This window comes from Frieseomelitta varia, unplaced genomic scaffold (genome assembly GCF_011392965.1).
Source record: "Frieseomelitta varia isolate USP_RPSP 00005682 unplaced genomic scaffold, Fvar_1.2 scaffold_997, whole genome shotgun sequence".
In the NCBI taxonomy this organism is placed as follows: domain Eukaryota; kingdom Metazoa; phylum Arthropoda; class Insecta; order Hymenoptera; family Apidae; genus Frieseomelitta; species Frieseomelitta varia.
In genome coordinates, this window is record NW_025110808.1 from 72,506 (window position 1) to 94,281 (window position 21,776).

The 21,776-nt window shown below is 38.1% G+C and overlaps 3 protein-coding genes across 12 annotated transcripts in view; all 3 read left to right on the forward strand.

Annotated features, from left to right (window-relative positions):
- Window positions 1–1,868, forward strand: part of LOC122538420 (43 kDa receptor-associated protein of the synapse homolog) — a 28,973-nt gene extending 27,105 nt beyond the window's left edge. For 4 of the 5 annotated variants that reach the window (XM_043672469.1, XM_043672471.1, XM_043672470.1 and 1 more), the window contains 5 exons: window positions 81–281; window positions 384–482; window positions 589–780; window positions 971–1,170; window positions 1,261–1,868. In XM_043672469.1, the coding sequence (XP_043528404.1) occupies window positions 81–281; window positions 384–482; window positions 589–780; window positions 971–1,170; window positions 1,261–1,468 (900 nt within the window). In that variant the 3' untranslated portion in view covers window positions 1,469–1,868. Of the gene's footprint in view, window positions 1–80; window positions 282–383; window positions 483–588; window positions 781–970; window positions 1,190–1,260 lie in introns of all 5 variants that reach the window. The other variant, XM_043672468.1, reaches the window with a different exon arrangement.
- Window positions 1,869–2,275: 407 nt separating this feature from the next.
- Window positions 2,276–7,961, forward strand: LOC122538423 (protein PAT1 homolog 1). Its single transcript, XM_043672479.1, has 9 exons — window positions 2,276–2,439; window positions 3,090–3,278; window positions 3,367–3,772; window positions 3,892–3,998; window positions 4,092–4,597; window positions 4,698–4,911; window positions 4,981–5,190; window positions 5,326–5,589; window positions 5,678–7,961. Exons 1-9 carry the CDS (start codon window positions 2,401–2,403, stop codon window positions 5,933–5,935), a joined length of 2,193 nt encoding a protein of 730 aa, XP_043528414.1. The 5' UTR covers window positions 2,276–2,400; the 3' UTR covers window positions 5,936–7,961.
- Window positions 7,962–9,007: 1,046 nt separating this feature from the next.
- On the forward strand, window positions 9,008–21,010 carry LOC122538422 (protein diaphanous). Of its 6 annotated transcripts, none has more exons than XR_006308849.1 (17): window positions 9,008–9,436; window positions 10,036–10,118; window positions 12,856–13,038; window positions 13,119–13,417; window positions 13,531–13,551; window positions 14,221–14,530; window positions 14,626–14,972; window positions 15,095–15,386; window positions 15,485–15,850; window positions 15,943–16,085; window positions 16,195–16,462; window positions 16,547–16,786; window positions 16,868–17,122; window positions 17,237–17,405; window positions 17,457–17,700; window positions 19,833–19,911; window positions 20,193–21,010. XR_006308849.1 is itself a non-coding variant. In XM_043672475.1 (17 exons), exons 2-17 carry the CDS (start codon window positions 10,083–10,085, stop codon window positions 20,212–20,214), a joined length of 3,273 nt encoding a protein of 1,090 aa, XP_043528410.1. In that variant the 5' UTR covers window positions 9,009–9,436; window positions 10,036–10,082; the 3' UTR covers window positions 20,215–21,010. The 6 variants fall into 6 exon arrangements, 4 of the variants coding, with proteins under 4 accessions (XP_043528410.1, XP_043528411.1, XP_043528412.1 ...); XR_006308848.1 differs by having other exon boundaries at window positions 9,009–9,436; window positions 19,830–19,911; XM_043672475.1 differs by having other exon boundaries at window positions 9,009–9,436; window positions 17,237–17,401; window positions 19,830–19,911.
- The last annotated feature ends 766 nt before the right edge of the window (window positions 21,011–21,776 follow it).

Here is a 21,776-nt window from a genome sequence, read left to right on the forward strand (position 1 = left end):
AAGCAACAACATGTGAAATGATTGAGGGAGAAATGATTGGGTATGTCTCTTCGTGTACATGCGCGTTTATTAATTCGCAGGTATACGTCGGTTTGTCGGAGCTGTTCTGCAGATTACATGACGCCGATAAGAGTGCTCGGTACGCGGCTAGAGCGTACGACTTATCGAGAAGCTTGCAATTGGGCGACTTAAACTCTCGACATCACAGGGCAGCTCTTCTCCAAATGGCAGCGGCGCTTCGGAAAAAAGGAGAACTCGGCGATGCCCACGATTACTGTTCGGTAGGCAATCTTCGACATCTAAACGCTCGCCGCTTCCATCTAATGCCCGCTGTTTCTTATTCTCATTGTATATTTTAATTTCGTGAACTTGTGTTACTACAGGAGGCAACGCGATTGTCCCTCGTTTCCGGAGATCAGGCTAGTTATGCCAGGAGTATACGAATAATGGGAGATATCTATAGGAAAAAATCTGATATAAATGTAAGCATGTAGAACGTACAAGAAACGAAAAACTGAACGAACGAATTATTACCGGGTAAAAGAAACAAAATGCACAGTTACGTATTACGTGTCTAATTGGTCGTAGAAAGCATTTCGACAGTACGAGAGCGCAATGGGTTCTGCGGCAGCGACCGGAGACCGACTCTGTCAAATGGAGGCTATGGACGGTGCCGCGAGGTGTCTCGAAGCTCTCCGACTCCAACACAAAATATGCAACTGTCGTCCTCTTGAATTCAATACCAGGCTGCTTGAAGTAGCTGGATCAGTCGGTGCGAAGGTAAGAGATGCTTCATCTTCGCCTTCTCGTTTTTTTTTTCTTTTTTTTTTCTACTCTTAATTGATCCCTCACCTCTATTGTTCCCTACCTTTCCAATCCTTATTGCACCACACACAACTGTATTCTCTCTTTCTCTGTCTGTTTGTCTCTCTCTCTTTCTTTCTCTCTTTTCCCTTTCTCTGGAACGTAGTTCCTGGTACGAACGGTGAGATCGAGGCTCTCGCGAATTTACGGTTCTCTCGGAGACGAGGAACAGAAGGCTCATCACGAGAGATTAGCCATGGCAATGGAGGAAGACTTGGAATTGCGATGCGGTGGCTGCAACGAGCCATTCGGCCTCGAGGCCGACTCTTTGGAAGCGCTGCCCTGCTCTCACATACTACATGCCAGGTGAAGCGAAATCGAAAACGTAAATTTCCCTCTTTACTTTGGTTCGGGTCGTTCTTACTAACTTCACACCGAACCCCGTGCGACTTGCAGGTGTGCATACGACATTTTGAAGAGACGCGACAAGAAGAAGAAACGTCTGTGTCCCGACTGTCACAAGTCCGTTAGTTCACGATTGTACCTGCATTGCGAAGATCCTCATGGCATAAATACTTTGAATCACAGTTCCTTGAGTCTGGCGTCGTTGAGGGCCAGCAGTCTAGCCACGTTGGACGACTGTCACGTCACTAGCAGCGTTTAAACCGTTGGCAGCATCCGTTGAATCTACTTAAGTAACTTAAGTAACTTGCGATTTCGTTTTCGAGCTCGATAACGCGCGCGCTCCTCGAGAACGTGAGCCTGTTCGCCGCGCTAACGTTTCGCGCGTGGCGCACACGCAGGCGCATATACAAGCGCGCCCAGTTCTGTATCCCGAGCCCAACACGATCGTGCGTATACACATTACTCTATTATATACTTGGAAATTTTTCAGGGTATACGGGGTATCGAGCTTGCACAGTCCGCCAATTAAGCGATTAGACATTAACGTTCTTTAACGCGTGGATCATCGTTCAACGTTAAAAAATTAGGATGAAGAAATTTAAAGAATATTAGCACGATTTAAAAAGACTTGATGGCAATAAAAATGCACATTCGATTCACTCGTCGTTTTTAATATAATACTCCCCTCTTTTATTATTATTATTATTATAATTATCATTATTATTATTATCATCATCATCATCATCATCTACATCATTATAATTGTTATTATTATTATTATATGTTTAAGGTACGTTTCGAACGCAAATTATCTCCAATTAATAAATAGCACATGAGTATGTGAGTACGTAATCTAAGAGTAGCTTGATATTCGTAATGGCGATTGTGCCACACGCTTTACGATAGGTTTTTGTTTCCATAGATTTAATTGAGAAAAACGTACACGTACGATAACGATAATATTCCTGTTAGAGAAAATTCAGTACGATTTTTCAATTGTACAGTTTGTTCGAGTATCCCATACGCAAAATGATAAATATTCTATAGCTTTAACTCTCTTTTCTAGAAACGACCGCGACATCTAGAATGCGGCTGCGAATTTATACAGTATAACCGCCATGACAGCTGATGCATTTCGTATCGCTTGACGTTTGGTCAGAACATGTCATTTTGCACATTTAATTTCAACAAATGGCAGACTTCTTTTTCGGTTTTGATACGTCACTTGCAGTAAGTAAGCCGGTTTCTATCGAAGGTATCTTTTTGTTCTCAACTCTGTTTGAAAAACGTGGAAAACACGGCGACGAAAGTGCGAGATCGTGCACAACTTTTTCACCGAGAGTCGCGTTGTGGTTTTCCCAGAGCAAAATGAATTTAACAGTGTTCGTGCAATTTCTCGACAATGGATAGCCTGGTTACGATATGTACATCGACGAAGTTTATTTAGCAAATTCCTGGTACCTCGAGTTCGCATATTATTTCTTTATGTATACATATATCATTTCTAAAATACATAGTACGTATTGCCTCGAGTCGTTATGGAGGTATGTCGCATAACCTCGCCAACGTTTGATCCCTTCAAAGGTCATTAACACTGCTATCTTCCTGCCAATTATCGTTGTATTCATTTTTATTCCTCCGTTTCCTTTCTTTCTAGTTCACCATTGGACGACTCGTATACGTATTATTTCAGTGAAATCAGGAGAATGAACGTTCGTCAAATCGTTCGCTACTGCTCGCATACACTTCTATTGTTGAAATTTTCTCTAGCTTGCGTTCGAAAGAATTAATTTTTATTTAATAGCGTACATCTGATAAATTGTTTCTTTAATAACATTTCTGTTTTATTTACCTTGTTTTGTTTTCCTTGATTTACACAGAATAGCGGTTTAGAGGATGGCCTCGAGTGTCCGTTTGAGGAAGATGATCTTGGAGAAGAGGAAGAATATGATGCTTTGAATGATGAAACGTTTGGTTCTGAAGCCACTATTGGCGACTGGGAGAAGGACCATGAGAAACTCGCAGAAATTACAGAATCCAGCCGTCATCAGGGTACTTCGGACAAAAAAGTAAACAAATGAGTCGAAGCTTTATTCTTTTTTTTATATACAATATCTGAATGGCAAACTAGCTAAACTCATATAATTATTGTTGCAGAATGTAGTAATCGATACAAATATCGAAGATAATTTATCCCATTTGGTACTAGATGAGAAAGAAGGTATCATTCCGCGTCCTGGAGTTTGGGATAGCCCTTCCAACTTAGCCCTTCCTAAACCCAGACCACCGTTAACTTTACCATCCACTTTAACCAATGTTTGTACTGTTGAACAATTGGAGAAAGGATTCATTGCAAATAGGATACCACCTAAATTGAATAAACCTATTCAGACACAGCAACAACAACAACCAAAATCAGATGGATCGCTTTTGTTTGAATCTTTGTCTGCAGCACCACGCTTTCCACCAGGCTTGGGTATGCCACCTCCACATCCTGTTGTTTTACCACCAAACATGAGATTTCCTCATCCTCAATTTTTACAACATCCTAGATTATTACCCAGTAAGTATATTATATTTTTTTTTTTTTTGCAACGAGCAAATTTCAATAAAAAATACAAATATAAGCACAAATACACTTTTCTTTTTTTATTTGTACAATCCACATGTTTATTCTCATAGATCAAACTGGAAATGTACTAAGATACCCTATAGCGGCCCATTATGCGATGTTGCCTCATACTTCTCAGAGGCAACCAATTCATGGTTCGTTTTGCAATAATTTTCCTGTAAGTTTCATTGTTTATTTAATAATTAATACGTGAATCTTTTGAGAGTAACTTGAAAGAAAAAATTTTCTTTTTTTTATTGTTCTTTTGCAGCAACCACCGCTTTCGAACTTATGTCCTCCTCCGTTCTTACGAGCAGACCATAGCATAATACCTCCTTTCTCTAGCAATCAGAGTAGTCATCAGCAACAGCAACATTCTTTTTCACACTCTGGAAATCAAAGAAATCAAAATAGAGTTTTTCATCATGGAGAACAACAAGGAAATCATCAACCATTTTTTAAAAATAATCAGTATCATCGTAACCATGATCGAAATAATCAACGGCATTATCATTACAATCACCACTGTCAAGGAATAAATGGTGTAATAGGTTCGGGTGAACCATACGATGACTACGCCGGTCTCATGAGTAGTCGAGAGAAACAGTGGTTAATTAATATTCAATTATTGCAACTTAACACAAACGAGCCGTATGTTGATGATTACTATTACATCGTTTTCTGCGATAGAAGAAACAGACAAAGTATAAATCAAGAACAAAAAGATAAAAAGCAACACAATAATAATAATAATAATAGTTATCATAGAGATACCAGGTGAAGCTTTCTTTGTATCTCATTTTTTCTCTTTTTCTTTCTCTTATATTCTATTTTTATCAGGCTTCTTCGTTAACGTCGTTATTACGTTTATTTTCAGAGATCGTGAACAACCACATCACGTACTTTCAAAATCCGCATATACGCCAACACAGTTTGAGAATTCTTTAGGAAAATTACAATATGCGAGTGTTATAGCGCCACGTAAAGTTATTGATATGGATGTTGTACCGAACAGCGATCCTCAATTAACTACCCAAATACAGCAAAAGGATACAAAACGAACAAGACAATTATTACTGGAAATTGAAAGGGTATTTTTTTTATTTCTTTAATTAACAAACATTCTATTCTGTTGTGATTCTGAACGATTATATTTCCAGTTATATATAATCCAATTAAAACTTGAAGATCTACACAATCCTTTGGCTCTGCTTAGTGAACAAAACCAACAACAAAACCAAGAAGGAGAGACCGAAGCAAATAGCCATAAGAAAAGTAGTTCAGATTTAATAAGTATGATGTTATCGGCTTTTCTTCAGTTAATACATGATGATAAAATAGCAAGCATGCTAAGTATTCGGAAAGGGAAGGTAAGTAAGCTAAGAACAAAATACTGTGCTGTTAGGGAGAAAAAAAACAGGAAAATTTGATAAGAAAAGAAGGAAAGACAGGAAGGAATAAAGAAACTTATATGTCGATCGTTCGAATATTATTGTTTATCACAGACGCTGTTATTGAGGTTCTTGCCATACTTGAATCTAACGGAACATCGTAATCAATTAGAAGAATTATGGAATGCGATATTCCGAGGATTAGCTATAATAGGTCGTAGAGATTCTCACCTATTAATAAGCCTTCATTCCGAATTTCAACGTTGGTTCGATACTGTGCACGAGTTTGGTACGATGCTTCGACTAGCTCGGTCACTATCCGACTCCGTTAGTCAACCAATCAAGAACAACAGTTTAGCTTTTGCTCTAACAAACAAGGTTCGTCTTAAATCTTACTGTTAAATCTTTTAATTTTTCGCCTTTTCTTTTTACATCAGTTTCTACATTTATACGCTTTTCTGTTTAGTTTGGTGTATCTGTAATTGCTTCGATGTTTGAACAAGCTGAAAAATTATATCCCACGGATGATTCTTTGTCTTCGGAATGGTCATCTTTCATAGTACACATCATCGAAATAATTGGTGAAACTCCACCCTGTGTCGCACCTTGTCGACCGATTGCTGCAAATACGCTAAATCAGCATTTAAATCGACTATCTCACTTAAAATGCGGAAGATATACAACTCTGGAACGTCTACTAACTGATGCCAATCCTTCTCGATAGTTGAGCGTTATTAGATATTTTTTTGGCATTTCATTAAAACCTGCTTTTTATTATTATTAATTGAATGACAAATTACATCGCAGGAGAATCGCAAATATTTTAATACTGTTACGTCATTAAGATTAATCAAATATTTCTTGCATATGACTAAATATTTTAGTATAATCGATACCCGAGTTTCACATAGTAAACCTATGCCTTTTGTGTTTATTTCAAACACAATGGTACTTATTATGTCGATAATAACATATTTTTGCTTAATATCCTGTATGATATTTATAGTTTTTTTTTTTTTTCCTCAGTTTACTACGTAAAGCAGGTATTGATTATATGCAACGCATAATCTACGCGTCTTATTTTTCTATTCTCTTTGTTCGTCATTCTCTTCCTATTTACCTCGTTTGCTTCTGTAAAATATCTTTCTAACATTTTTTAATTGAATGTTTGAAGTATATTGATTGAACTTCGTGTCACTAACATCATTCGTTAATCGAATTCATCATTGTAGTTTAATATACTACGTAAAATACTTTTTATCAAGAATATTTTTTTCCTTGTTTTTTCTTTTTCCTCCTTGTTGTTCGTTTCTTTTTTTTTTTTTAATACATTCTATTTCAATTTTTTTTTCAACTCATTTTTTTCCATGGCGAACGGGGAAAAAGGGAGAGCGATGGTCTTTTTATCTTCGTTTGTTTCAAACCAAAATACACTCGCCAAATAAATGGCAATGATGATGTACCCATAAACGTGCAGATAAGACAGAGAGATTGTGTTGAGGTAACTGGTAAATAATTAATTTCGTGAAGATTTTGAATCATGCTGTTATAAAGTCATTTGTTAATCAGGATTAATTAATAAGATAATCTTTATGCAAGATTCACATTTATATGAAAATAGCATTTTTTATTCGTTTGCGTCGTATCTTTGAAAAACCACAGCGGTCGTATAGTATAATTACGTAAGTTTCTATATGAAGAGCTAAAGGACAATGTTTTTATGTATAAACAATTAACATGTTGAAAACTTGAATCGATAAACATGTATATAATTATAACGTGGACATTACAGAGACACGCGAATTCACTTTGTCCATCGTTTATTCGCCAGTTATTTCACAATATCTGTTCGCAACGATTTAACACGTATTTTAAAAGCAGAGTTGTCGAATAAAATATTGCGTACCTCGTATGAGTGGTCGCAAAAATGATGGTGGCAAGTAACGAGAACATAGAAAAGCGATTTAAAATATACGACGATATGGCCTTTGGTGCACAGTATAAACGGTTACTTTTTTTATTGCAGTATATATTTATAAATTCTTATGTACATTTAGCTTGTACATAGAACGACTCTGATGAATGGATGACTTCATATATTTTATAATCGGATGCGAAAAGAAGAATTTAGTTTTCGCTTCCATGATATAACATTATGTCATTTTTGCAAGAAAAAAGAAAAAATTATACAAATTATCTAAAAAAAAAAAAATGGATCGCATTATTTTTCAATGTGTGTAGTGAAATCAATCGTGAAATCAACAAGATGATTCGATATTTGATTTAAAATTAATATATATATATATGTCGAATTTATATTCAATTATGCATTATGTTGCATTGCTACCCGACACTAATACTCTCTCCTTTTGTAGCATAAGATTTCAAATGTTGCCAGTTACTTTCTCTTCCTATCAAAAATATGTTTCATCATATCTAACCGTACTGCCTCTAAGTTTCACGAGCTTTTACAATCTTAGTAATTTTGGCAAATTTTTGGTCCATGAATTAATTACCACGACACAAATTAGTACTGCGAAACAAAAGAACTATCGTTTACGTGGTGGACCGAGACTAGTTGAAATTTCATAAGAAACGAGATATATCTTTGTCATTTGTAAAATAATGATCGAAGGATATGACCGAGTTGAAGCGAGCACCTTTCGATTCCTTACTCTCGGATGAAAGATATTTGTTGAGACTGTACAAATTTTTTAATCTTTGAAATTAAACTGTATTATAAAGTTTAATTCGCGTTATCCCTTACATATAATCTTGTAAGACGTGGATCTTTCTATTCCAATCGCCCAAACAGAAAATATCGTGTACGTACTATACAACAATACAAACGCTGTAACTTTGATATTATTTCACTGAAGGGAATATATAATAAGAAATGTATAATATTAATTGACAAAGTATCGTTGACGCATACGCGTAGATTTATGTATGTACATGCATACATACGTACATACATATATCGAGTAAAATCAACCGCGAAAGTAATTTTATGTACATAATATCTGAATACGAATAATCAGTCAGTATTCCGTGTGAAATAGTAACTCGATTTCTCTTTTATAGTGCATGTTTCTAAATATAAATATAGTAAGAAATTCCATAAGGAAAAGAAAAGTCTAATATTTCGTAAACTAGATCGAATCAATCGAAGAAACATACGTTTCATCTTTCATTATAGATATATTTTTATAGCAACGTTGCATTCATTGTGTTTACACGAGAGATAGTACATAGTAGATACGAATTCAGATATAAGATTGTCTTTTTGGAGATAGAGAGAGAAAGAGGGAGATTTCCAGAAAGATTAAAATCATTCAGCATCAATTTTTACCTAACACTAGTTTTGATACACGAATCTCAATGAAATCGTGTATTGTATATACATTTTTATTGTGATGATCGGCGGTAATAATTCTACTTTAATATGTATACACAGAACTGATATAGTTTAAATTCAATTAAATCGATATAAACCAATAAATGTTTTGCATTCTATGAAACTCGTTATTCGATTACATTTCACGTTATAGTAATAGAAGAAAGCTCAAGAATAGACGTATTGTTTTTACATGAATATGTAAATAGAATATAATCTAAGCAAATAGAATGTAATAATCGGTACAATTAACAAACTTGGTATTGCGCAACTACCGTTAGAAAATATTTAATATCAAAGAGAATTATAAGGAGGCAGCAGGAATGCCGATAAAAATATTTCTGCAATACCGACGTAGATATTTGTTGCAAAATACTGACATTTGCGGTTCGTTTCTGATTGGCGCTGTTGTTCGACCAACGTTCCTCGGCATGCTACTCGTTGTGATACGGTTATTCGTTTAACGAATACGACGGTTTTCGTTCTCTAGTCCATGAAATTCATTATCAGTGTTTCCTTAGTTTATTACTTTTACGCGTGAAGGTGCAGCAAATTTTGGTTAATAACTTGACGATTCTTCTCTCCTTAGGAGGTTGTATTGTATTGGCAGGTGTTTCATTGTCATAACGGATGAAATGAATATTTATCTGTGGAAAGGTCGTTTCAGTTTGCTCCAGAAATTACAAGTATTCTTTCAATGGTTTATGGCAAACTATTGAGTTTGCTTGCTGATTGATTTAACATAAGTTATGATTGAATGCGAACAACATTGAATTTATGGTTACCAAAAGTTTATGCCTTGGTGTGTAAAATTTCAAATCAAATCAGGTAAGTGCTCAGAACAATTACATACAAGAAGTTGCTTTATATTCAAATAAAACGTGTAATCAAAGTTAATTACTTCTTTTCGATAGCATAATTTGCTGTAAAAATTTCATATTTATAAAAATCTTATGGAGTAACTTGATAACAGTTTCATATCGTACTGCTTTATCTAAACGTTTACATAGTAACTTTATTCTTTTTTTTATTTCTTATTGTTTTAATATTATAATTTGTCTTTTTTAAATCAGTTTTGAAATTTTATTTGTGTTGGTTAAAACATATTAAGGCTCAATACGATGGTTACTGATGAACAGTTTAAGTTTACTGTATTTTTGTTCAATATCAAAATATTATACAGAATATTCAGTTATTCAATCATTTCGTTACATGTAAAATGATAGTTAGTTTTGACACTACCTGTTAGAATTCTTTCAAAGCATTGTTGCATACAGTTATCTAGAATATTAACTACATAAGATGATTCATTGTAGCTACGTTGATAGTGCAGTAATTATAAGTCACTGATAGATACACTATTACTAATGAATTAGGAAACTTTAAAATATAAAATTCATGCTTGTACAAAGTTATATTTTTTATAGGGGAGAAAAATGTACAATAGAAGGTAACGATTGGAGAAGATTAAACTATGGCCACTAGGAAAGATAAAGTGTCGACAGGTTTCGTAAGTAACTTTAATTTTATAAATTGCAAAGTATATGTGACATCAACTTTGTACCGTAAATATAACCAAAAATAAGAGAAAAAGATAGAAAGACAGAATTAAGATATTTTTGAATCTTGTAAGATTATTATTATATTAGAGATATATTATTATCGATTATATTAATAGATTATTATTATTATATATTTAGTATGTTTACAATATTGAGTTTTATAAAATTTAGGAATAAATCCAACATCTTCCAGCACTTTGGAACAATTGACATAACAAGGAACAAGCACTGTAAAGTTTCATGATGAAATTATGCAATATTGAAATCAAATGATTAATGAAAAATTACGTGAGAAAGTTATGAAATTTCTTGAAATTGAAAGCAGCTTTTACCAAGTAGAAATTACGTTAGAAATAAACACAGCGTTAAGTTGAAACACGAGACACCGATATGTATAGTATACACACATGTTACATTTCCTGTCGTATAATTATCAGTTTTTTTTGCGGCGCAATACGATAACGAAGAAGATACTAAATCGAAATATGTTTCAATTCCGAACATTTGCGTTAGAACATTGTTGCGTTGATTTTGTCAGCGTGAATAGGTAAAAGTTGGTCGAGTTTTCGACCGTTGTAATCGAAAATAAAATGCTGTCGCGTATGAGTCACGGTAATGTTTCAAGGTAAATTGTTTCACATATTGAAAAGACTATTATTTCACGAAAGCGTAATGCACGACATATAAGATATTAGGACAAGGTAACATACTATCAGGGACACGACAATTTAGTTCGATATACCTTGACTCTTTTCATTTCCTCTTTTCGTACTGATCTCTGTCCTCTCTCATTCTCTTCATTTCATTTTCTTCTCTCTCTCTCTCTTTCCCTGCAATTCGAAAAGAATAGAAATTTTTTCAAATATCTCCAAGATATTCTTAAGAATTCAATGATTAAAAACCGGTTCTCTCTTCTTCGTCATTCGCATTCCACAAATTTCAAATATCTTAGATCCTTTCGGTTCACTTATCTCCAACGGCTGGTGTGTAAGAGACCGAGAATCGGTGTTTTAAAGTACAATAGGAACAGTTGTAGTTGTGTTTTTCTGACGCGGGAAAAAGTAGGTAGATAACGAGAGGAATAAATGATGATGGAGGGGAAAAAAAAAGAGAATTGAAGGAGAGAGTACACCGAGTGCTGGAGCTCAGTCGGTCGTTGTAGTGAATTACATCATCGATCATTCGCACAACTGATCTCATCCGCGCGCGTGCTATTCTTTTCTCGCATTGTACGACTCGCGTCGACGTCGTCCTTGTTTGTCACGTTCAGCGTTATCAACGAATTGTCATTGCAGTTTTTGCAGCTAATAAGAAAGCTAGTAAAGCGGAGTCGTATCAACAATGGGCATGTCATATTTTTTTCGAGTCACTAACACGAAACGGTACTTCGATCGTTTTTATACGAATTGCCGCAACCTTGAGCTATTCGCGGTTATGACGTACTCGTTTAAACAACGAGGAGAAGTATGACGTAAAAAAAAAAACATTTGATTCGGTCATCATGGTTGTGATAATTGATCCTTCGTGAGAATCGCCAAATTGCGATTAAATCGTTTACTTCGTTCCTCGCGATAGAAAAAGAAAAATAAAAAACAAGGAGCAAGAATAGAATATGTTAGCGACTCCAAGGAGATGGATCGCGGGGAATTAAACGATTTGGTAAAACTGAGCCATTTGTGACGAACATTATAAAGGTTGAAGAAACGGTACACCGTTTCGTCAGTGTCGGCGAGCAAATCGAGAGGCGCGAATGCGTAAATACCGGTACATGACGCGATGACGACGATCTACACGGCCGATCGTGGGCCGTGAGACTCGACGCCGACTACGCACGCGCGATCTCTCCAATCCGGCGATCGAGCCAACTTCCCTTCTTTTCGGTCCGTTCGGTCTTGATGCCGTTAACTCGATTTTACCTTGCGATTCGATTTCTGTTCGCTTCGCGATTCAGTGCCAATCCGAGCCGGGGATACGCTCGCACGCGTTTGTCTCGATCCGCTGTACGCACTTGCAATTCCTTGCTTTTCCTCGTGTCGCGATTTCCCGACACTTACCGCTCTATCGGATGAGGAACGAAAAATTACTTTCGAATTTATACGAACGTATACGACGTGAATAATTACGTACGGTTAGCTTTATATCGACGAAAAATTTTCTTTATCGCGGGTAATCGGCGTTGAGAAGTATCGCGATAACGTTGATATAATGGCGATATAATCAGACTGTGCGGTAGAGAGTTTTAAAAGAAGGCACAAGGAAGAAAATCAAGGAGTTCTCACATGTGGTAAAAGCTGCCAGAAAGCTGATATTCTTGAGAGAAAAGTTCCGATGAATCGCGCGGTTGTAGCGCATTGTTACCGTTATCGTGAACGAAAAGATACCGATGATCACAGATTGGGTAAGATTTAAGTCTTAAGCGGTGAAAGTGAATAGTCCGAAATGAAAAAAAAAGAAAAAGAAAAAATGATAATATGATGACGTTACACTTTCGATCGAATCGGTAGATGATGCGTGCATCAAAAATGGGAGGTGACATCGCGCGCTGTATGTATGTATGTAAATGCCTCACGCGTGCGAAACTTCCGTTCATATTAAAGCATCCGGTCATATTAGAACAGTGACAAATGCGACCATTCTATTTCCTTTTTCGTTTCCTTCATTTTTCTTTATTCTTTCTTGTTTCAGCTGGACACATGGTTCGGCCGGCCAAAAAAGTCCGGGCGTGGAGGTGGGGTCAGAAGTGGTTCGGGAAACAACACAATACCACGACCCCATTCCGGCGATGATTTCAATGAAATCGAGCAGCAACGTTGTATCATCGAAAGAATGGACAACGAGACGGTGAACGACAAGTTCGAGGAGATGCTGGTGAGTTTTGGTCGATTTCTTGATCGACGAGTGCTATCGGGGATGATATTTTGAGATGATGAAGTTTTCGCGAAAAACAGGCCAACATGAATCTGACCGAGGAGAAGAAAGAACCGTTGCGACAGCAGTCCGAAACAAAGAAGAGAGAGATGCTGGTTTTGCATTACAAAGGCAGTATACAGGAGAATAGGTCGAAATTCGATAAACCGGCGGATTACATACAGTATTTGGCTCAGCCTGATCTGAGCGTCAACAAAATCTACAACTGCATCGAATCGTTGAGGATAGCATTGACGAACAATCCTTTGAGTTGGGTTCAAGAATTCGGTACCAAGGGACTGAAACAGGTTTTAGCAACGCTCAACGAGTGTTATCGCAAGTGAGTATTATTGATAAGAAAAAAAAAAAAAAACATCGGTGCGTTGTGTCATAGCATCCGTATTCGATATTGTCCGATTACGAATTTCTAATATTCGTATTGTTCTATTGCAGTGCCTTCATATATTACGATAGGTAATTTATGTAAAACTACTATTTGCTTTAATTTTATTAGCAAATTAGAATTTCCTGCATCGTTCCTTTTTTTCTTTTTTTTTTTTTTTTTTTTTGCTCTTAACATTCAGCGTTAATCTGAGTGCACTTAGAGTTTGTATAATAGCGTGCGCGCGTATAGACGCACATCTATGAAGAGCCAGCAAAAGCTGTACACACGTATACATGTATAACAGTATAATACATGTATATATATATATATATGTATGTATGTATGTATGTATGTGTGTGTGTAACTTACATTTATAGATGAAATCTATATTACAATTGACCTTTTTTAACATAGCTCTCTTTTTCTATTGTTATTTGATTTTAAAGTATATTTTCAGTTCAATAATTAGCGTTGAGAAATAAAACCCGTAATGTCAATTCGCAATTAGTTTCTAATTGCATGATGTTCTGCCTGTATAATGCTCTCCGTATAATAGCACTGGTCGACTAGTCGAAAATGAGGAGCCATCCGAAATTAGTTTATTCGAATATTCGACAATAACATGTACAAACACGATTCGACATTTCTTTTCGAATAGTTGGCTCGACAATGGCTTATTGGATTCTCCACTTTTATTTCATTCACTACAAACAAATTTGACGATACTGAAATGATAACGTTTGTATTCTGTAACACAGTGACAACCGGTACGAGCGAATACAGTACGAATGCATCCGATGTTTGAAGGCTATTATGAACAACACCGTTGGCATAAAGGAAATGTTGGCTCATCACGAAGCACTCACGATCGTGGCTAGATCGTTAGAGCCGACCAAACCATCCGTTATGTCCGAAACTGTGAAACTGCTCGGCGCAGTTTGCCTTATTTCAAGCGACAGCCACAAGAAAGTTTTGGACGCGATCACCATGAACGGGGAATTCAAGGGAAGAGAAAGATTTTTACCGATTGTACAGGGTCTTATGAACAAAAAGAACGAGAACTTAAGGGTACGTTCCCTTTACTTTGTCTCTTTCGTTGTCTCATTCTTTCTTCCCTTGTTCAGAATTGTTGGAACGTATCTGATCGCGCGTTCTCATGTTAGGTGGAGTGCCTTCAACTCATCAATTCCATCATTTCTTCGGCCGAAGAATTAGACTTCAGATTGCATTTACGAAATGAAATCATGCGGGTGGGCTTGGCGGATATTTTAGAAACATTGGAGAAAAACGAATCCGAAGACCTGGCTAGACATCTGAAAATTTTCAACGAGCACAAAGAGGAAGATTACGAGGAGTTTGTTCAACGATTCGATCATGTCCGATTGGAATTGGACGATGTGAACGACTGTTTCGAAGTAATTAAAAATATGGTGATGGAAACGTCCGCGGAACCATATTTTCTATCCATACTTCAGCATCTTCTGTTCGTTAGGGATGACGCTCTGGTGAGGTAGGGAAGAGCTACGACTTTTTGCATGCATTTTCTCATCGATGTCATTTGTTTTTCTCTCCTTTCCTTTCCTCTCCTCTCCTTTGCTTTTCTTTTCTTTTCTTTTTTTTTTTCTCCAACAGGCCGGCCTACTATAAATTGATAGAAGAATGCGTGTCGCAAATAGTGTTGCACCGTTCAGGCTGTGATCCGGATTTTAGCGCGACCAAGCGCTTTCAAATCGACGTTCAACCCCTGATCGACACGTTGGTCGAGAAATCACGAGCGGAAGAAGAAAGGCGATTGATCGAACTATCGCAAAAATTGGAAGAAGCGATATCTAGCAAGCAAGAAGCGGAAGCGAAACTCCAACATGCGGAGAATAAAATTAAGGAGCTGGAACAAGGAGGGTCGAGACCAGCCGGTAGTAATGGGGTAAGTTTGTCATCGAGTTTGTTACTTCAATTTATTCTTACGTCGCAAACTCATGAGTCATAATTATCTTTTGATTTACACGGTACTTCAACATACAGAAGATAAAGTGCGCATCGGAAATGAATCCTCCACCACCTCCGCCACTGCTGCTTCCAAATAGGAGCGGACCAGAAGCGGGAATGCCACCGCCGCCACCACCACCACCACTACCAGGTTTTGCTGGACCACGTCCGCCCCCGCCGCCTCTTATGCCTGGATTTGCGGGACCTCCACCACCGCCCATGCCTGGCATGCAATCAGGACCAGCACCTCCACCGATGCCAGGAGCAGGTCCAGCACCACCACCGATGATGCCTGGATTCAATCTGGGCATGAACGCGGCATTGCAATCGCTTCCTTTAGGACTGAAACCGAAGAAAAAGTGGGAAGTCGATGCACCGTTAAAAAGAGCGAACTGGAAACCGGTGAATATTAGATAGTCTTTTCTTTCGTCTCTTTTCGTTTTTTAATACAAAGATTCATTAAAACATAACACATATATTGAAACATATCGTAGATCTTACCAAACAAACTTACCGAAAAATCGTTTTGGATAAAAGTGCAAGAAGACAAGTTGGCCAGTCCTGACATATTGAACGGCTTGGCTCAAAAGTTCGCATCGAAACCAAGCGGGAAGAAAATCGACGATGTCGTGGACAAGTAATTCGGCTGCCAATAATTTTCTTAATTTGATACAATTCGATTATCCTGTTATTAAAACATGCGACACTGAAAATCTTCGCTATGACTGTTGTCCCTGTTTGTGCAGGTCAGCTCCATCGAAGAAAGTGAAGGACTTGAAAGTTTTGGATGGCAAAGCTGCGCAGAATATCCTTATACTTCTTAATGGTACTTTAAAGCACATGCCGTATGAAGAAGTCAAGTCTTGTCTACTCAAATGCGAAGGTCCCGTCATCTCGGACAATATACTTCAAGGATTGATACAGTATTTACCACCACCAGATCAACTGTTGAAACTACAACTTTACAAAGATCAGTACGACGATTTGACAGAAGCCGAACAATTTTGTATTACTGTGAGTGGAGTTGAGATATTCCAGTTAAGTTCTCCAAATGTTTAAGAAAACATTGAAATATTTTCAAGTCTGTCTATACCGTAGATATCGACGATCAAGCGATTATTGCCGAGATTGAGGTCGTTGAGTTTCATGCTACGATACGAAGAACTGGTGCAAGACGTAAAGCCAGACATAGTAGCGGGTACAGCAGCTTGCGAAGAAGTAAAAGGTAGCAAAAAGTTTGCCAAGATTCTCGAATTGATTCTGTTACTTGGCAACTACATGAACTCTGGCTCAAAGAATGGTCAAGCTTTTGGCTTTGAGATTAGCTTTCTTACCAAGGTATGTGTATATATTTCGTCGTTAGATCGTGCCAATGGGAGACAATTGTTTGCATACGATCAATCGGTCTTTCATTTTCAGTTAACGAGCACAAAGGATGTCGATAACAAACAAACTTTGATGCACTATTTAGTTTGTACGATAGAGCAAAAATTCCCGGAATGTCTTAGCTTTTCGGAAGAACTGGCACACGTGGACAGAGCTAGTCGTGTTTCATTAGAAAATGTACAAAGGACGTTGCGACAAATGGACTCCAACATTCGAAATCTCGAACAAGATTTATCGAATGCCAAAGTTCCACAATCGGACAACGATTTGTTCTTGCATGTTATGGGTGTATCCTTTTTTTTTTTCTCTCTTTTATAATTCTTTCCATTATATTGTTATAGTGATTACTTTACATTCACGCACATATCGGTTTTTCTTAATTATCGTATAATCGACTCACAGCCGTTTGCGAAGAAAGCTCGAGAATCTTACGAAGTTCTTCAGAATATGTTTAAAAATATGGACAGCTTGTACTCAGAAATATCGGAATTCTTTTCTTTCGACAAACAAAAGTACACAATTGAGGAGTTCTTCAGCGACATAAAAACGTTTAAAGACGATTTCACGGTGAGTAAAATGGTAAGGAAAATCGGCTCGTTTTTAACGCGCGTTTCTCTTGCAGCACGCGCAGAAAGAAATAATAAAGCTGCGGGAGGGAGAGGAGAAGCAGAGACGAGCGAGGGAAGCGCGAGAAAAAGCGGAAGCGGAGAAAGCAGCTCGGGCTGCGCGAAAACGGGCGCTTGTCGATATGAACGCTCACGAAACGCAAGAAGGTGTTATGGACAGTTTAATGGAGGCTCTCCAAACTGGTTCCGCGTTCAGTCGACCGGATCAACGACGTAAACGTCAAACACGTGCCGCTGGTGGTAAGTTTTATAGGTCTGCATACGCTTCGACGAAATCTACGAGGAAGGAGAAGTTGTTGCTTACTCAGTTATACGAATCGGGAGAAGCCGAGCGACCCGCTCTTCCAAATCCAAATCAAACCACTGCCGCCTTTCTTCTTCGTGATCCAGTGATCACGAACTTGACAAGTTCCGATTTCACACGTTACACGACACCGGAAGAGAATCAACATCTCCATAAATGTTCGTTACTTGATCTTGCCATGAGAGCACCCAAGCGAGGGAAATTCCTTTCTAGAGTCAGTTCGTTTAACAAAAACAGACAAATGGAGATCAGGTGCAAGAAAATACGCGTCGATCGATCGATGATCGAGGAGACACCGAAACGAGAGATTTCTGTAAGAAGGTCACGAAATTTCGATAGTATCTCAAATTCATCGACCGATTCTGTCCAACGTGTAGTCGTGTCCTCGTCGATGAACACGGTCGTGTCGTCCTCGTCTTATGGATTCGTGATAGACGAGCTGAAGAAACGCACCTTAACCTGCGTCGACACTCGATTATCGAACGATCCATCGCGACGCTCGCACTCGGAACTTTCACCGTCTTTCTGTCAGACGATTTTAGTAGGCAAAGCTCTAAAGATTAGTCCGGTGAAACGGCGACGCGTCATCGTTGGCAAGATACGCAAGAGAAATAGTATCGTGCGTCGTGCTGTTAGAAGACGTAAATCGAGGCATAGAAGATTGCCGACCGGTGGCGAAGGAATAGGAAAGTCGTTCGGTTACTTAGGCAGCCCGACGAGCGAAAGCGTTTCGCTGGTCGAAAATGGTTCTGCTTGTTGCACGTCCGATAGCACCGACACCGTGTCGAACAGAGTATCGAAATCAATGGATGATGTCGCGACAATAATCGGCAAAACAATCTCTTCGCCGTTGAGGTTGAGTCAAACGAAACATTTGGACAGTGTCGCTCGTTGGAAAGACGTCAATGATAATAATCTATCCGTCCTAAACGGTCAATTTACGATTTTTGAACATTCCGTTCGATCCGAGACCGCGAATTCGAGCAGGAGAGCAACCGAGCTGAATGAAATCGCCATCCAAATGCCCTGTTGTCACAACAAAGCTATCGTCGAATCTGATACGTGTGACAACCGTAATATCTTTCATCGATTGAGATTCTCGAATAACGCGTTGAAATTTTATTCGATGTTTGCGCACAGAAAGAAAGCAGCATTGAACGTATCAGCTGAACGAAAACACGATAGTACGCTGTCGGTCGCAGTCGAAAAGAACAAGCAAACCATTCCGGCAAAGAGAAAATTTCAGAAACAAGTTTGGCAATTTTGGTAGACGGGATGTCGATAGAACGTTTAGCGTCGTTATCGTTGACGTTATCGCGATGACGACGTTAACATGACTCGGCCACGATACACGACTACGACACTTTTACGGTGTGCTTCGTATTTTTTATTTTTTTTTATTTTTATATTTTTTTTTTTTTCGTAACACGACAAGACTGAATCTTACCTCATCGCTTTTATTCTTATTATTGTCTTTTATTTTTATTTTTAATTTCTAATGTTTAGACCAGCGTCGAATTGTATCACGATCACGAGAACGAACAGGTCGCAATTATTTCTGACTGTATCGTTTCTTTTTCTTCTCCCGCATTCCATCTTTAATTTTTCGCTTCTCGCCTGCCACCTTTTCGAAAAAATCATCGTTACCTCGACGACTGATCGACGACAGACTTTGCTAGTCAATTGAAAGACTGAAAAGAAAAAAAAAAAAAAGAAACAGAAAGAAAGAAAGAAGAGAAACATGTAGCATATCGTTTAGCTTTAATTCACGAAGAAATCTATTGGCTGTGATATACATAGACACTTCGGAGGATCAATGCGCGTACACCTGTAATCGATCACTTGTAATCGCACTCGTTGTAATTGTCGCAATTTTTAAAAATTAATAAAGAATATTTTTCAAACTATCTTCGCTGAAAACAGTAACTGATCTAGCTAACAGTAACAGGTGATTCTAATCGAGATCGAGTCACGCACATAACACGAACCACGAATCAGGTTAATAGTAGCGCGTACAAGTGTACAAAGGACGGATACAAGCGACGTATATGTTTCTTTTTTACAGCAGAGAGAAGAGCTCAACTTAATAGAAGTCGATCGCGTACAGGATTAGTCGGGACTGGTTTACTGGGGAGGGAACTTTCAACGTAAGTATTTAGACACACGTAATAAGCCTATTTGGAGATCTTCTCGCGACGATGTGTGTACATGTATCGTGTACGTAACGACATTCGAATACGATACTGATCCTGAATTGCGAGAAGAATTCACGGCGGTGAATAAAATCGATAAAAAAAAAAAAAAAAGAGAGAAAAGAAATTGATGGATTTATTAAATAGATAAATAGATAGAGAGAGAGAGAAAAACGAACATCCGTGAAAGGATTGCTTCCCAGAAATAATACCTTGCCTAATAATCGTTGTTGCAGAGAACTATTAAGCTCGGCATAATCCATGGAATATCCTGTTTCCGTCCTAAACTCGAAACTGTGATGGATCGATCGTTTTGTTTGATCAATAAACAAAAAGAACGGTGTAAGGTATTGGTTGTGAAGGAAGAACGACGATTACGATATTTTTGCGAGTTTACGATTAATTTAGCAAAGTCTTCCTATTGCTGACTCGAGTGATTGTTTCGTAGGTAGAATTATGTGCAACGCCACGACGAACGAACGAACGAACACGTGTGAAAAAAGTAGCTTTTATATAACGAATTTTCTACTAAATCTTTTCATATCTCGAACGATCTATTTTAATAAGTTTCTTTGCTACGAAGCTCGTGTTTTTTACAATTGCGAAATCATCGTTTTTTGATTGGTGAATCATCATGTCCAAAGACAGCTTAATCTCTTCGGTTGCACGGTGATCGATCAGCTCTCTGCTGTTCAATCACGGGAACACTCGGTAATCGAATCTTTGTTGACTCGTTGGGAAACCTTTGAAAACCGTGCCAAATCGATGAGACGCCGGAGGAAACTGAAAAGGAGGAATCGTGCGATGTTGCGCAATTTTGCGCAACAAAAAAGAAAAAAAAAAACGCGGAGGAGGGAATTCAACATTCTGTAAAGAAAAAAATACTTCAACATCGTTAATTGTAACGGACGACCAATTTATTTTTCGAATCTCAAGTTCGACGACTGTTTATATTGTATGTACCCAACTGTCTGTTCCCAAAAGCAAATTTGTATCTATATTGTGAATATGTGAATTTAGATAATACCAATACATTGCGATCAATACAATCGAACGTAGTGTGTTCCTTTTCTATTTTTCTTTTTTTTCTTTTCTTTTCTTTTTTTCACTCATACCACCACCACGAGATACAGAGAGAAACGCCCGAACGAAGGGTGTGGTAAGCAGCTCTTCTAAATGGAAGAATCGCGTAAACGTGATTCGTGTTTGATGAGGCGACGATCAGTATCGCAAGCGTGACATATACATATACGTGAAAGCGTTCGCGCAAACGCTATCGATCCTCGCGAAGAATCTCTTGCGGATCTCGCGTCGACGACGACAGCAACAGTCAAGTGAAAGAAATATCAAAGATCGGATCGAATCGAATGGAATGAAAGACTGGATTATTCGCGAGATATATATATATACATATACATATATATGTGTGCGTGTGAGTGTGTGTATTCGCTCGTAGTCCTTTGGATCATCGCTCGAGCAACGAAGAGAGAGGAAAGAGAGAAGCCCTGCTGCAACCGATGTGGTATTTCGTGCGCGCACGCATGCACGCACGCAGTCACGAGTGATGGTGTTAGCTGGAGTGGCGGCCACGGCGTCATTATACCCATACTCGCGCACACCTGCGGGAGAATGGTCGAAGAGTCCATGTGCGAGTAGGCGAGGTCGCGCAACCAGGAGACCCTATGTTTCCCTGGCCACGAGCGTGTGTCGGATAAACGAGTGTAACGCCAGTCGACAACCGACGACAACACCTGAAAACACTGGAGCAAACCATTCTTTGTTTTTTTTTTTTTTTTCTTTTTTCTTTTCTACCGTAATTT